The 17,300-nt window shown below is 40.5% G+C and overlaps 1 protein-coding gene across 3 annotated transcripts in view; it reads right to left on the bottom strand.

Annotated features, from left to right (window-relative positions):
- Positions 1–6,122: 6,122 nt before the first annotated feature.
- The window catches only part of LOC133568849 (vasoactive intestinal polypeptide receptor 1-like), a 115,195-nt gene continuing 104,017 nt past the window's right edge, over positions 6,123–17,300 (bottom strand). For 2 of the 3 annotated variants that reach the window (XM_061921025.1, XM_061921027.1), the window contains 3 exons: positions 9,011–9,140; positions 8,886–8,927; positions 6,123–6,497 (listed from right to left, as the gene is read on the bottom strand). In XM_061921025.1, the coding sequence (XP_061777009.1) occupies positions 6,351–6,497; positions 8,886–8,927; positions 9,011–9,140 (319 nt within the window). In that variant the 3' untranslated portion in view covers positions 6,123–6,350. The remainder of the gene's footprint in view (positions 6,498–8,885; positions 8,928–9,010; positions 9,141–17,300) is intronic. The other variant, XM_061921026.1, reaches the window with a different exon arrangement.

Genomic DNA, 17,300 nt, shown 5'->3' with positions numbered 1-17,300 from the left:
GAGGGGGTCCGGTCCGATCCGGTGGCCATGTCCTGCTTGCCTGTGTATCGGCTGGGGACATCTCTGCGCTGCTGATCCGCCTCCGCTTGGGATGGTTTCCTGCTGGCTCCGCTGTGAACGGGACTCTCGCTGCTGTGTTGGATCCGCTTTTGATTGGACTCTCGCGACTGTTTTGGATCCATTGTGGATTGAACTTTCACAGTATCATGTTAGACCCGCTCGACATCCATTGCTTTCCTCCTCTCCAAGGTTCTCATAGTCATTATTGTCACCGACGTCCCACTGGGGTGAGTTTTTCCTTGCCCTTATGTGGGTCTACCGAGGATGTCGTAGTGGTTTGTGCAGCCCTTTGAGACACTAGTGATTTAGGGCTATATAAGTAAACATTGATTGATTGATTGATTGATTATATGGCAAACACAAAATATGCAACATTTTCCCCCCCAAAATATCTCAAAAGTGGAATATTTAATGTGACATTGATTTTGATTAATTATTATTTTTTTGATTAATTTATTATTCTTTTTTAAGAAAATAACAGCCTGCATGGCAGCTTTGTGTTATTCGAGTAAACATTGCAACATTTTCTTGTCGCATTTCACCCGTTTACTCTTTTATACCACTTTTTATGTTTTTTATTTTTTTTTTAATCGTATTTTTAGAATGTGCTTAGGGTCGTTAAAAAAATGACCCGCAGGCCGGACTTTGGACACCCCTGCTTTAACGTGTTTGCTTTGTCGCTAATACAAAATGGTAACCGGGGAGGGATTGCCTGTTGTTGACGAGGTTGATGGAATGGCAGCATGAAGAAGTTGTCGATGGAAAAAGGAGCAAAAGTACGAAACGGTGCAAATACCAAGTAAAGAGAACCATGGAGGAAAATGAGACGTGTAAGAAGCAGTGCTTGCGGTTACACAATATGGCGTTACTAACACACACACACACACACACACACACACACCTTTAAGTACAAAAGGTGAATAATTAGAATCTATGAAGGAAGGAAGTGATGTAATCCCACAATGTCATGTTTGCACATTCAATATTCATGATTTTATTTTTCTCATTCATTTAAAATAAATCCAGCAAAGCTAGATCTTAACTAATTGTCAGATGGCGACAGGTGTGGGTCCTTACCTGGGGAAACTGTAAGCTTTTGATTGGGTGGAAACGGGCCCAGAAGGTTCCCGACCCCTAAGCCAACAGGCCCTTTAACAGCGGGCCCTATAATGCTACAAGTGCAAAAGCTTGGGAGAAAATAGAGTTTCCAAAATGTTTTATTGTGTAATGAAAGTATTTTTTTCTGTGATGTGTTTGTGTTTATATGCTATTTTATTTTTCTTTTTTGACTAAACCAGGGGTGTCCAAAGTGCGGCCCGGGGGCCGTTTGCGGCCCGCAGCTATTCGTTTACCGGCCCACCACACATTCTGATAATGCTATTGCAAAAATAAATTTAAAAAAATTGGAATCAGGTGAAATCTAATGAGAACGGTGAACTGAAGTGAATTATATTTATATAGCGCTTTTCTCAAGTGACTCAACACGCTTTTACATAGTGAAACCCAATATCTGAGTTACATTTAAAGCAGTGTGGGTGGCACTGGGAGCAGGTGGGTAAAGTGTCTTGCCCAAGGACACAACGGCAGACACTAGGATGGCGGAAGCGGGAATCGAACCTGCAACCCTCAAGTTGCTGGCACGGCCGCCCTACCAACCGAGCTATGCTGCCCCACAACAATTTGCAATGTTGACACAAAGCTGTCATGTAGGCTGTTTTTTTCTTCTTTTGTCTTTATTTTTCCTTTTTTTGCCATTGCTCAAAAAAAAAAATCAATGTTTTAATGAATTATTGACCTATTCAACGCTCCAATTATTTAAAATATTTCACTTTAAAATGTTTCATGTGGAAAATGTTGTATATTTTGTGTGGTGGCCATACAAAAACATCAACGTTTTCTTTGACAAAAGAGCGAAAAAACCAAACAAAATAATAGTAGGGCGACATAAATAAATAGAGGTGGTAGAGCGGCCGTGTCAGCAACTTTAAGGGTTGCAGGTTCGATCCCCGCTTCCGCCATCCCAGTCACTGCCGTTGTGTCCTTGGGCAAGACACTTTACCCACCTGCTCTCAGTGCCACCCACACTGGTTTAAATGCAACTTAGATATTGGGTTTCACTGTGTAAAGCTCTTTGAGTCACTAGAGAAAAAGCGCTATATAAATATAGTTCAAATGTAAAATGGACGGATATTTCTTAAGTTGATCTCGTAACTTAAGTGTTGAAAGTTTAAAAAAAAAAAACATAATAAAAATGTATCACTTTCTGAGTGGGCCACCTTTTGAATCCCAAATATATTTAATGGGATTTTATTTATATTTTCACTGTGATTACTCAAAAATAATAATGAATTAAAATCAATGGTGTCCTGCATTATTGATCTTTTTAAGGCATCAAACATTGCTTTCTGAATGTTTTGGGCATTGGGGGAAGGAAATACTGCATATTTCAGTGTTATTATAAAAAAAAAAAAATTGTCGTTAACAGAAAAGACATAAAACCTTTTGTTTTTTTTTAACTTTATATCAACTTGAAGTTGATATACTGTAGATATTTACTATAAGAATTAAATAATAATAATAAAAAATGATAGTTTGACTTGTTTTTAACATTATACCCTTTATAGTCCCCCGGCAGCCCTAAAGGTAAAAAAAAAAAAAAAAAATCCACATATTTTGTTATGGTTTGAAAATGAAAAATATCAGTGTGGAAAAAGTTTGGACACCCCTGTACTAAACTATTGTTTATTGCCAATGCATATTTGAATGTACAGTTGTTGCTCAGCTGCTCTTACTGATGCCTGCCATCACTTGCCATCGTCTTCAATTCAGTGTCATCAAACTGTATATATTTTATTTGTATTTATTTATTTTACATTTTTTTGCAGATGTGGAATCTCTTAAGCAAGTGGTGTGGTGTTAGGAGCATATTTAGTATGTTTGATGCCTCCAGGGGGTGATATGTCCACTGGGGAGTGTAATGTTTGCACTTGTCAGTGATGACGGGCTTTCATGACCACACGAGGAAAGTCAATGTCAAAAAAACACGAAATTGGTCATCCGGCTTCCTGTGACGGTGTGTCGTGAAGTGAGGTCCAACATCCATGTTGTGTACATTGGAATGCTGAATAAATATGAGCAAAGTTGTCCTAGTCAAGTGTTTGGATTGGAGGACTGTGTCAACTTGAGGTTTATTCATTTATCGGAACATTTGGTCAGATGTGTCTTACTTATGATGGGCCTGCATGCCAAGTCTTACTTATGATGGGCCTGCATGCCAAGTCTTACTTATGATAGGCCTGCATGCCAAGTCTTACTTATGATGGGCCTGCATGCCAAGTCTTACTTATGATAGGCCTGCATGCCAAAGTCTTACTTATGATGGGCCTGCATGCCAAAGTCTTACTTATGATAGGCCTGCATGCCAAGTCTTACTTATGATGGGCCTGCATGCCAAGTCTTACTTATGATAGGCCTGCATGCCAAAGTCTTACTTATGATGGGCCTGCATGCCAAGTCTTACTTATGATGGGCCTGCATGCCAGGTCTTACTTATGATGGGCCTGCATGCCAAGTCTTACTTATGATGGGCCTGCATGCCAAGTCTTACTTATGATGGGCCTGCATGCCAAGTCTTACTTATGATGGGCCTGCATGCCAAGTCTTACTTATGATGGGCCTGCATGCCAAGTCTTACTTATGATGGGCCTGCATGCCAAGTCTTACTTATGATGGGATGGGCCTGCATGCCAAGTCTTACTTATGATGGGATGGGCCTGCATGCCAAAGTCTTACTTATGATGGGCCTGCATGCCCAGTCTTACTTATGATGGGCCTGCATGCCAAGTCTTACTTATGATGGGCCTGCATGCCCAGTCTTACTTATGATGGGCCTGCATGCCAAGTCTTACTTATGATGGGCCTGCATGCAAAGTCTTACTTATGATGGGATGGGCCTGCATGCTAAAGTCTTACTTATGATGTGCCTGCATGCCAAGTCTTACTTATGATGGGCCTGCATGCCAAGTCTTACTTATGATGGGCCTGCATGCCAAGTCTTACTTATGATGGGCCTGCATGCCAAGTCTTACTTATGATGGGCCTGCATGCCAAGTCTTACTTATGATGGGATGGGCCTGCATGCCAAGTCTTACTTATGATGGGATGGGCCTGCATGCCAAAGTCTTACTTATGATGGGCCTGCATGCCCAGTCTTACTTATGATGGGCCTGCATGCCAAGTCTTACTTATGATGGGCCTGCATGCAAAGTCTTACTTATGATGGGATGGGCCTGCATGCTAAAGTCTTACTTATGATGTGCCTGCATGCAAAGTCTTACTTATGATGGGATGGGCCTGCATGCCAAGTCTTACTTATGATGGGATGGGCCTGCATGCCAAAGTCTAACTTATGATGGGCCTGCATGTCAAGTCTTACTTATGATAGGCCTGCATGCCAAAGTCTTACTTATGATGGGCCTGCATGCCAAGTCTTACTTATGATAGGCCTGCATGCCAAGTCTTACTTATGATAGGCCTGCATGCCAAAGTCTTACTTATGATGGGCCTGCATGCCAAGTCTTACTTATGATGGGCCTGCATACCAAGTCTTACTTATGATAGGCCTGCATGCCAAAGTCTTACTTATGATGGGCCTGCATGCCAAGTCTTACTTATGATGGGCCTGCATGCCAAGTCTTACTTATGATAGGCCTGCATGCCAAGTCTTACTTATGATGGGCCTGCATGCCAAGTCTTACTTATGATAGGCCTGCATGCCAAAGTCTTACTTATGATGGGCCTGCATGCCAAGTCTTACTTATGATGGGCCTGCATACCAAGTTTTACTTATGATGGGCCTGCATGCCAAGTCTTACTTATGATGGGCCTGCATGCCAAGTCTTACTTATGATGGGCCTGCATACCAAGTTTTACTTATGATGGGCCTGCATACGAAGTCTTACTTACGATGGGCCTGCATGCCAAGTACGAGCAGCCCCAGGTGCAACATTCAGCTTAACATTCAGCACTTCAGCAACTTGTCTTCATAAGTCAACTGACTAAAAGTAAAACCTAATTACTGAAAGTCATATACTGTACAATAAACTAAATAATCAGAATAATGTCAGATTGTATTTCTCAGACCATGTACTTTTATTGCTGTGGTTCCTGAACCAAAAATACAATTATTAGATTTTACGAATTATTTAGTTAAAATATGTGAGTTAAAACATTGTTCCTAACTATAATTTAGGCTCTCTTAAACACAAATCATTGATTAAAAATAATAAATTAAAAATAATAATTACAAAAGATAATTTTTTTAAAAATAATTAATACATAATTGATAATAATTAAATAGTTAATAATAATAAGTAATAATTAAATAAATAATACATTATTAAATAATTAATATTAAAAAATAATAAATAAGTAAATAAGTAAAAAATAATAATAATAATTGATTCAAAAATACAATTTAAAAATTGCTATTTATTTTTTACTCAAACTCCTTTCTTTTTTTATATATAAAAGGAAATACTGTAGGTATAAAATAGTTGTGTATCATAAGAAGCTCCTGTCATGTTGTTTGAATACTTTCGAATATCTCCACATTTTATTTGTCACACTCCTAATGGTGCAAACTGTGCCTTTAAATGGAATAAAATGCATGCACAAAGCAAAATGTTGTGAAAGACACTTTACAGCTAGAAGTCCAACATGGATAAGTGTGGAGAGAATTTTCTCCATTTTTCCCATCATGCCTTGCAATGGATTTAAATGGGTGCAATATCGATTTATTTTTATTTTTTTTAAATGATGATGGATCTTTTTATTCTATGATATCCACAAACTTTAGTGAGCGGGTTGTCTTATGTGTGACATTGTGTGTTGACTTTTTGTGTTGGTTCATCTTTTTGATCTGCACCATGACTAGGAAATGTTTTGTAGATGTCAAGATATATTAAACATCATGGTCACTGACCTGAACTTCCTGAAATATCCACAAGATGGCGACAAATCGCCACCTGACATACCCCTGGAGATGCAGTGCAAAGCCCCTGCAAGGTAAGGTTGTTTATTGAATTTGATGTCACACTGTCATCTTGCAGGTCAAACTGGGATTGAGACACCGCTGTGATAAATACTACTCATTGTCCGTCCTGTTTGAGACACGACTCCACAGCGCCACCTTGCAGCGGTCATGTCCAACACATGCAATATACACTCGGGGCTTCCCTTGTAGCAGCTCTTCAATATTGTCCATTTAGTGTGGCTAAAGAACATTGGTCTCATACCGACGACACGTTGCCAGTGGAAGGAGGCCTCCGCAGCCCCCCGTGGCATCGAACCGTGATCCGAGAAATGCTTCGCTTGGCGGGGGTGCGATGACTCTGGCTGTGACACTTCCACAGCCATCTCCGCAGCTCTGCTTGGACCTGCAGGTCGCACAGCAGGGAGGCAAACATGACATTGTCAAGTATCATGGAGACACTCCATTAGGGACGGCTGTATTGAAACAGCACTTTAACTTGATTGTTGGGTCTTTATAGCACCCAAATATTGGAAAAATTGTTTTGTTTTTTTAATTGCTTTAATGTTTTTACTTTTTTTATGTCATGTTAAAAAATAGGGTTGTCCAACTTAAAGGTCTACTGAAAGCCACTACTAGCCACCACGCAGTCTGATAGTTTATATATCAATGATGAAATATTAACATTGCAACACATGCCAATACAGCCTTTTTAGTTTACTCAATTACAATTTTAAATTTCCCGGGAGTTTCGTCTTGGAAACGTCGTGTAATGATGACGTGTACGCAAGACGTCACGGGTTTTTAGGAAGTATGAGCGCTGCACACACACACAGCTAAAAGTCGTCTGCTTTAACGGCATAATTACACAGTATTTTGGACATCTGTGTTGCTGAATCTTTTGCAATTTGTTCAATTAATATTGGAGAAGTCACAGTAGAAAGATGGAGTTGGGATGTTCCAAATAAGTGTCTGATGAGCATTCCTCAACTTTATCAGTATTTATTGCCACCTTTCCCAACTTCTTTGTCACGTGTTGCTGGCATCAAGTTCTTAATTAATGCCTTCCATCCATTTTCTACCGCTTGTTCCCTTTCGGGCTCGCGGGGGGCGCTGGCGCCTATCTCAGCTACAATCGGGCGGAAGGCGGGGTACGCCCTGGACAAGTCGCCACCTCATCGCAGGGCCAACACAGATAGACAGACAACATTCACACAAAAATCTACACTATACTTAAAACAAAACAGCACAACGGCATGATTATATACAAACAAAACAAAACTAGCACAATGGCATAAATACACAAACTTACACGGCATGGAACTATAGACAAGGACATGAAGGGGGTGCAGCATGGGTAGGGTGCGTGCGCATGTGAGAAGATCCCAGAATGATGAACAGAAAGAAAATTACTTAAATACTGGCTGTGATAATCAGGAACAGGTGCGGGACTGAGGGCAGGGGCGTGACAAGGTGGGAACTAATACGTTGGCATGGAAACAAACCAAACCAGGAAGTGCAAAACGTGACTGAATGTCCATCCATCTCCATCCATTTTCTACCGCTTGTTCCCTTTTGGGGTCGCGGGGGGCGCTGGCGCCTATCTCAGCTACAATCGGGCGGAAGGCGGGGTACACCCTGGGCAAGTCGCCTCCTCATCGCAGGGCCAACACAGATAGACAGACAACATTCACACAAAAATCTACACTATACTTAAAACAAAACAGCACAATGGCATGATTATATACAAACAAAACAAAACTAGCACAATGGCATGATTATATACAAACAAAACAAAACTAGCACAATGGCATAAATACACAAACTTACACGGCATGGAACTATGGACAAGGACATGAAGGAGGTGCAGCATGGGTAGGGTGCGTGCGCATGTGAGAAGATCCCAGAATGATGAACAGAAAGAAAATTACTTAAATACTGGCTGTGATGATCAGGAACAGGTGCGGGACTGAGGGCAGGGGCGTGACAAGGTGGGAACTAATACGTTGGCATGGAAACAAACCAAACCAGGAAGTGCAAAACGTGACTGAATGTCCATCCATCCCCATCCATTTTCTACCGCTTGTTCCCTTTCGGGGTCGCGGGGGACGCTGGCGCCTATCTCAGCTACAATCGGGCGGAAGGCGGGGTACACCCTGGACAAGTCGCCTCCTCATCGCAGGGCCAACACAGATAGACAGACAACATTCACACACTAGGGACCATTTAGTGTTGCCAATCAACCTATCCCCAGGTGCATGTCTTTGGAGGTGGGAGGGGCCTATCCCCAGGTGCATGTCTTTGGAAGTGGGAGGAAGCCGGAGTACCCGGAGGGAACCCACGCAGTCACGGGGAGAACATGCAAACTCCACACATGCCCGGATTTGAACCCAGGACTGCAGGACCTTCGTATTGTGAGGCAGACGCACTAACCCCTCTGCCACCGTGAAGCCTTCTTAATTAATGATTATTTGAAAAAAAAAAAAAAAATGTTTTTGAGTTTGAACATCAAATATGTTGTCTTTGTAGCATATTCAACTGAATATGGCTTGAAAATGATTTGCAAATCATTGTATTCTGTTTATATTTACATCTAACACAATTTCCCAACTCATATTGTATATTCCTATTGATGTCTTCAGTGGACCGTGTCACCCCCTCCCATCACCAGCACACTTACAAAATATTAAGAACAGTTGCCAGTGTGATATAGAAATGAGTATTATTATTTTTGCTAAAAGCCAAATATGTGAGTGTCATTTAAAAAATGTGGCTGTCATTTTCCATGACTTACCTCTCCATTCATGAAGCAGTAAAGCAGAGCCACCACAAAACCCTGCAAAAGGACACAACCGGGGGGGGGGTCACGCTGCTGACGTCACCACGCATTTGAGTTGCTGGTTTCAGGTGTCTCGCTACCTGAAAGGATCCCAGGCCCAGCTCGATGTAGAGTCTGGCTGCCACTCCCGTGGTTTCAGGCAGGAAGGCGAAAAGCGTGTAGTGCATTCCAAACAGAGGGATGAGGAAGAGGGTGGATTTAGCCAGCCTTCTGAGGGGAAGCAACACAAACGAGACGACGCAACACCACTTCATTAGAGCACATGAAGACTTCCTGGAACACACCTGGGCAAACGAAGGCACGGAGGCCGGACATTCTCAAATATTTTTTTTTAGATTTTTTAAGGTCAAAACTCATACTTGCCAACCTTGAGACCTCCGATTTCGGGAGGTGGGGGGCGGGGGCGTGGTTAAGAGGGGAGGAGTATACTTAACTTTCAGTGAATTCTAGCTATATATATCAATCAATCAATCAATCAATGTTTACTTATATAGCCCTAAATCACTAGTGTCTCAAAGGGCTGCACAAACCACCACGACATCCTCGGTAGGCCCACATAAGGGCAAGGAAAACTCACACCCAGTGGGACGTCGGTGACAATGATGACTATGAGAACCTTGGAGAGGAGGAAAGCAATGGATGTCGAGCGGGTCTAACATGATACTGTGAAAGTTCAATCCATAATGGATCCAACACAGTCGCGAGAGTCCAGTCCAAAGCGGATCCAACACAGCAGTGAGAGTCCCGTTCACAGCGGAGCCAGCAGGAAACCATCCCAAGCGGAGGCGGATCAGCAGCGCAGAGATGTCCCCAGCCGATACACAGGCGAGCAGTACATGGCCACCGGATCGGACCGGACCCCCTCCACAAGGGAGAGTGGGACATAGAAGAAAAAGAAAAGAAACGGCAGATCAACTGGTCTAAAAAGGGTTTTCATATATTCATATATTTATTTTATTATATATATACATAAGAGAAATACTTGAATTTCAGTGTTCATTTATTAATATATACACACACATAACACTCATCTAAATAAATAAATGATAAATGGGTTGTACTTGTATAGCGCTTTTCTACCTTCAAGGTACTCAAAGCGCTTTGACACTACTTCCACATTTACCCATTCACACACACATTCACACACTGATGGAGGGAGCTGCCATGCAAGGCGCCAACCAGCACCCATCAGGAGCAAGGGTGAAGTGTCTTGCTCAGGACACAACGGACGTGACGAGGTTGGTTCTAGGTGGGATTTGAACCAGTGACCCTCGGGTTGCGCACGGCCACTCTCCCCACTGCGCCACGCCGTCCCTCATCATCTACTCATTGTTGAGTTAAGGGTTGAATTGTCCATCCTTGTTCTAATTCTCTGTCACTATTTTTCTAACCATGGTGGGTCTCTGATGATGCATTGCTGTGTGGCACGCACAAAAGTGCTTTCATCAAACGCACAAGAGCAGGGGTGCCCATTACGTCGATCGCGAGCTACCAGTCGACCGCGGGGGGTGTGTCAGTCGATCTCCAGCCAGGCTTTTAAAAAAAATAGACCTAAAAATGAGTGATCATCAATCTTCACCAAGACGTCACTTAAATGACATTCACGGTACCGGAGGGTCTTGTGAGATGACGCTGGCTGCTGCAAGATCATTATTATGAAAATATGACCGAGAGGAAGGCGAGAAACACTTTTTATTTCAACAGACTCTCGCGCCGTACCTTCCGTCAAAACTCTAAAGGCCGACTGCACATTTCCTATCTTCACAATAAAAGCCCTGCTTCATGCTGCCTGCGCTAACTAAATACAGAGTCTCGGAAAACTGGCGTGCACAAGCGATCCCTCAGAAAGCTGGCGTGCACATCACTTGTGCACGCCAGCTTTCCGAGACTCTTATTTAGTTAGCGCAGGCAGCATGAAGCAGGGCTTTTATTGTGAAGATAGGAAATGTGCAGTCGGCCTTTAGAGTTTTGACGGAAGGGACGGCGCGAAAGTCTGTTGAAATAAAAAGTGTTTCTCGCCTTCCTCTCTGTCATTTTTTCCTAATAATGAACTGGCAGCAGCCAGCGTCATCTCACAAGACCCTCGGGTGCCGTGAATGTCAATCAAGCAAGCTACGGAATTTGCCGCCAATGTTTTTCTTGTAAAGTGTATGGAAGCTGGATGAATTAGATGCCAAAAACCAACCACTTTCATGTGGTATTGTACAGAAAGGACAACTTTTTTTCTCCTCCATTTGAAAATGTGGGCGTTATCATCATTACTGTCTGATTCCAATCAATGCAAGTCATCAGAATCAGGTAATACACCAACTTATATTCTTGTCTTCGTGAAAAAAAGACATCTATATGTGTTACACATGCTTGTATTATCATTAAACACATTTAACTTGTTTACAAAAATGTCTCTTTCATAAATAAATAAATATAAATGATATATATAAATGAGGTAGATCCCCTCGAGTTGGTCAATTGAAAAGTAGCTTGCCTGCAGAAAAAGTGTGGGCACCCCTGCACTAGAGCATAGGTGTCAAACTCTGGCCCGCGGGCCAAATATGGCCCGCCGTGTAATTTCATTTGGCCCTTGAGGCAATATCAAATTAACATTAGAGCTGGCCCGCCGGTGTGTTACAGCGGTGCCGCTGTAACACCGCATTCACCGATTTCCCAGGAGACTCTTGAATTTCAGTGCCCCTCCCGAAAATCTCCCGGTGCAACCATTCTCCCGGATTCCACCCGGACAACAATAATGGGGGTGTGCCTTTAGCGTCCCCTACAACCTGTCAAGTCTGGTTTTCCTCCTCACAAACAACGTGCCGGCCCAGTCACGTAATATATGTGGCTTCTACACACATGTAAGTAAATGCAAGGCATACTTGATCAACAGCATACAGGTCACACTGAGGGTGGCCGTATAAACAACTTTAACACTGTTACAAACATGCGCCACACTGTGAACCCACACCAAACAAGAATGACCAACACATTTCGGGAGAACATCCGCACCGTAACACAACATAAACACAACAGAATAAATACCCAGAATCCCTTGCAGCACTAACTCTTCCGGACCGCTACAATATACACCCCCTCCCCGCTACCAACAAACCCCGCCCCCCTAACCCCACCCACCTGAGCCCTGACATTAACTGAGCAGTAAAAAGGCCTGAATGGTTGATTTATTCATTATCCATCCATCCATTTCCTACCGCTTATTCCCTTCCGGGGTCGCAGGGGGCGCTGGCGCCTTTCTCAGCTACAATCGGGCGGAAGGCGGGGTACACCCTGGACAAGTCGCCACCTCATCACAGGGCCAACACAGATTTATTCATTATTTTATTTTCAAATGTATTAGCCTCTGGAAAAAGTTAATGTTAATATTTACCATAAAAGGCTGCAAATACAAAAGAGGCATTCAATTTTTATTTAAATTTGATTTGATATGCCATTGATATTTTTTTATTAATATTATTATTATTTTAAACTCAATTTTGCATGTCACTATAAAGTTATATAAGCCTTGCTTGTTCAATATTCAATGAAAAACGTTTTTGGGTCCCTATTAAAAGATTAATTAGTTCAACCTCGGCCCGCGGCTTTGGTCAGTTTTAAATTTTGGCCCACTCTGTATTTGAGTTTGACACCCCTGCACTAGAGTCTGGGATCTTCCATTTCTCCCTAGCATGGCCCAAAACGTACAGTAGATGGCAGTATTGTCTTGTTTAAAGGTGTCACAACATTGCTGTTTACGGCAGACACACTGCTTTACAGTAGACGAAAACGTGACTGCTGTTGTTGTGTGTTGTTACCGCGCTGGGAGGACGTTAATAAAACTGCCTAACAATAAAACCACATAAGAAACCAAGAACTCGCCATAAAACATCTACAGTTATAACGTCATTGGGCAGGCTCGCTGTTTATATTGTGGGAAAGCAGACGTGAAAACAGGCTGTCGACACGTCACTCAGGTCCGCATGGGGCTGGAGGGGGCGTGGCCTCCAGCTGCGCCTGAATTTCGAGAGATTTTCGGGAGAAAATGTGTCCCTGGAGGTTTTCGGGAGAGGCGCTGAATTTCAGGAGTCTCCCGGAAAATCCGGGAGGGTTGGCAAGTATGTCGAAACTGTAGTTGCCAATAATGATGTTCAGTCATGTTTTCTCATGACCGAAAGTCTTCAACTATACTAAGTAATTCAATGCTTGGAATCTGCATGATATACTAGTTACTATGGTCATCTAATTAGTTACTATGGTCATCTAATTAGTTACTATGGTCATCTAATTAGTTACTATGGTCATCTAATTAGTTACTTTGGTCATCTAATTAGTTACTATGGTCATCTAATTAGTTACTATGGTCATCTAATTAGTTACTATGGTCATGTAATTAGTTACTATGGTCATCTAATTAGTTACTATGGTCATCTAATTAGTTACTATGGTCATCTAATTAGTTACTATGGTCATGTAATGAGTTACTATGGTCATCTAATGAGTTACTATGGTCATCTAATTAGTTACTATGGTCATCTAATTAGTTACTATGGTCATGTAATGAGTTACTATGGTCATCTAATTAGTTACTATGGTCATCTAATTAGTTACTATGGTCATCTAATTAGTTACTATGGTCATCTAGTTAGTTACTATGGTCATCTATTTAGTTACTATGGTCATCTAATTAGTTACTATGGTCATCTAATTAGTTACTATGGTCATGTAATGAGTTACTATGGTCATCTAATTAGTTACTATGGTCATCTAATTAGTTACTATGGTCATCTAATTAGTTACTATGGTCATCTAATTAGTTACTATGGTCATGTAATGAGTTACTATGGTCATCTAATTAGTTACTATGGTCATCTAATTAGTTACTATGGTCATCTAATTAGTTACTATGGTCATCTAATTAGTTACTATGGTCATCTAATTAGTTACTATGGTCATGTAATGAGTTACTATGGTCATCTAATTAGTTACTATGGTCATCTAATTAGTTACTATGGTCATCTAATTAGTTACTATGGTCATCTAATTAGTTACTATGGTCATGTAATGAGTTACTATGGTCATCTAATTAGTTACTATGGTCATCTAATTAGTTACTATGGTCATCTAATTAGTTACTATGGTCATGTAATGAGTTACTATGGTCATCTAATTAGTTACTATGGTCATCTAATTAGTTACTATGGTCATCTAATTAGTTACTATGGTCATCTAATTAGTTACTATAGTCATGTAATGAGTTACTATGGTCATCTAATTAGTTACTATGGTCATCTAATTAGTTACTATGGTCATCTAATTAGTTACTATGGTCATCTAATTAGTTACTATGGTCATGTAATGAGTTACTATGGTCATCTAATTAGTTACTATGGTCATCTAATTAGTTACTATGGTCATGTAATGAGTTACTATGGTCATCTAATTAGTTACTATGGTAATGTAAGTGCAACAGCTCAGATGAGGCACCAAGCAGTGTGGGTGGGGAGCGTTTCCACAGAGTTCTAAAGCTTAGTGATACAGCAGATCGTAGGTGGCTTTTTCTTTGGGGCGGTATAGCTCGGTTGGTAGAGCGGCCTTGTCAGCAACTTGAGGGTTCCAGGTTTGATCCCCGCTTCAGCCATTCTAGTCACTGCCGTTGTGTCCTTGGGCAAGATACTTCACCCACCTGCTCCCAGTGCCACCCACACTGCTTTAAAAATATAATTTAGATATTGGGTTTCTTTATGTTAAGCGCGGTTGAGTCAGTAGAGAAAAATCGCTATATAAATATAATTGACTTCACTTTTAGCCTTCGCATTCATATTTTGCTGTGTTTGTTGCATTTCGCTTGATTGCAAATAATGTGGATGGAGAGGGGGTGTGACGTTCATACGTTGTCAAAATTCAGTATTTTATCCTTCATAGTTAATATTGTAAATCCCACATTCTTTATTTTCATGTACAGTCTGGGTGTCTCATTCAGTAAAAAAATTAAATTCCATTCCGTTTTTTAAGGCGGTCTGTCAAAACGTTTTTAGCATTCAATCAGACATTATTGTTTTTATTAGTGTTCCGAAAAATAGGACCCAAGAACACATACTGTACAGCGGATTTTCACAAGTTATATATCTATATATATATATATGTATATATATATATATATATCAGGTTTCTTGCGACAGCTACATTCCTTCTTGCCCTCTCAACGGGGGGTGCTGACAAGCATCAGTCGTTTACCAAGCAAAGGTAACACGCAAGGACATTAACACATCCGACACGTACGTAGGATTAACCGAGGGAGCGTTCAAAACAAGATGGAATAATCACAAGGCCTCCTTTAGAAACCAGACTTTGCGGAATTCTACAGAACTCAGCAAACACATTTGGAACCTCAAAGACAATAATGTTGAATATTCAATAACATGGCAAATTCTTGCATCCAGCACACCTTACAACAGTGGTAATAAAAGATGCAACCTATGCTTAAAAGAGAAACTGTTTATTATATATCATCCAGATCTATCATCCCTCAACAAGCGCAGTGAAATCATTTCAACATGCCGCCACAGAAGGAAACACCTCCTAGGTAACACATGAGCCAATCACCACACCCTACGCCTGCTTGTACCCACCCACTCTGTGCTCTATATAAACCATTGTATGTGAATGCTCCCATTAAAATCTCCTGATGATTGAGGGAACCCCTCATGAAACAGTTCTGTAGAGATGAAGTAGTCTTGGGATTTTTTTCCACACCTACATATTGCGCTCTACCACGGTATCAAGCAATATTCTCTGGATAATCCAATCAAGATATATACATACATACATACATACATATATATACATATATATATATATTTTTTTTATTTATTTATTTATTTATTTTTTATATATATATATATATATATACAAACCCCAGTTCCATATGAGTTGGGAAATTGTGTTAGATGTAAATATAAACAGAATACAATGACTTCCAAATCATTTTCAACTCATATTCAGTTAAATATTCTACAAAGACAACATATTTGATGTTCAAACTGATAAACATTTTTTTTGTGTGCAATTAATCATTAACTTTAGAATTTGATGCCAGCAACACGTGACAAAGAAGTTGGGAAAGGTGGCAATAAATACTGACAAAGTTGAAGAATGCTCATCAAACACTTATTTGGAACATCCCACAGGTGTGCAGGCTAATTGGGAACAGGTGGGTGCCATGATTGGGTATAAAAACAGCTTTCCAAAAAATGCTCAGTCTTTTTCATGGACGCCCCTGCTTATTTCAGCAAGACAATGCCAAGCCACATTCAGCATGTGTTACAACAGCGTGGCTTCGTAAAAAAAAAGAGTGCGGGTACTTTCCTGGCCCGCCTGCAGTCCAGACCTGTCTCCCATGGAAAATGTGTGGCGCATTATGAAGTGTAAAATACGACAGCGGAGACCCCGAACTGTTGAACGACTGAAGCTCTACATAAAACAAGAATGGGAAAGAATTCCACTTTCAAAGCTTCAACAATTAGTTTCCTCAGTTCCCAAACGTTTATTGAGTGTTGTTAAAAGAAAAGGTGATGTAACACAGTGGTGAACATGCCCTTTCCCAACTACTTTGGCACGTATTGCAGCCATGAAATTCTAAGTTAATTATTATTTGCAAAAAAAAAAAGTTTATAAGTTTGAACATCAAATATTTTGTTTTTGTAGCATATTCAACTGATTATGGGTTGAAAAGGATTTGCAAATCATTGTATTCCGTTTATATTTACATCTAACACAATTTCCCAACTCATATGGAAACAGGGTTTGTGTATATATATATATCTATATACACATATATATATATATATGTGTATATACACATATATATATATCTATATATATATATATATATATATATATATATATATATATATATATATATATACGGTACACAAACATTTCGGTTCAGTACATACCTCGGTTTAGAGGTCACGGTTCGGTTAATTTTCGGTACAGTAAGAAAACAAGAAAATATAAATTTTTGGGTTATTTATTTACCAAATTTGAAAACAATGGCTTTATCCTTTTAACATTGGGAACACTATAATAATTCTGCCCACGTTAATCCACATTAAACTGCCTCAAGTTGTTGCTTTGATTAAATAAAATGACAAAACCTTTCTTCTACATATAAAAAGTGCAACAATAAACAGTTTCAAGTCAACTCATCATGCTTAATTTATTACAGCATTTGGGAAGCCTGTAGTTGACTTTTATTATGTAAATGTTATATTATTATCAACATGTGATAGCAGGGACGCTGCCATTCAAAACTAGGCTGCTACATTACTTATGATTCATGTAACTATTGCTGGAAAAATAGTACAATAGCAATGAGAG

Source organism: Nerophis ophidion, linkage group LG14 (assembly GCF_033978795.1).
Source record: "Nerophis ophidion isolate RoL-2023_Sa linkage group LG14, RoL_Noph_v1.0, whole genome shotgun sequence".
NCBI lineage: Eukaryota > Metazoa > Chordata > Actinopteri > Syngnathiformes > Syngnathidae > Nerophis > Nerophis ophidion.
The sequence above is the reverse complement of the archived record's forward strand: the minus strand, read 5'-3'. Positions and strand labels throughout refer to the sequence as shown.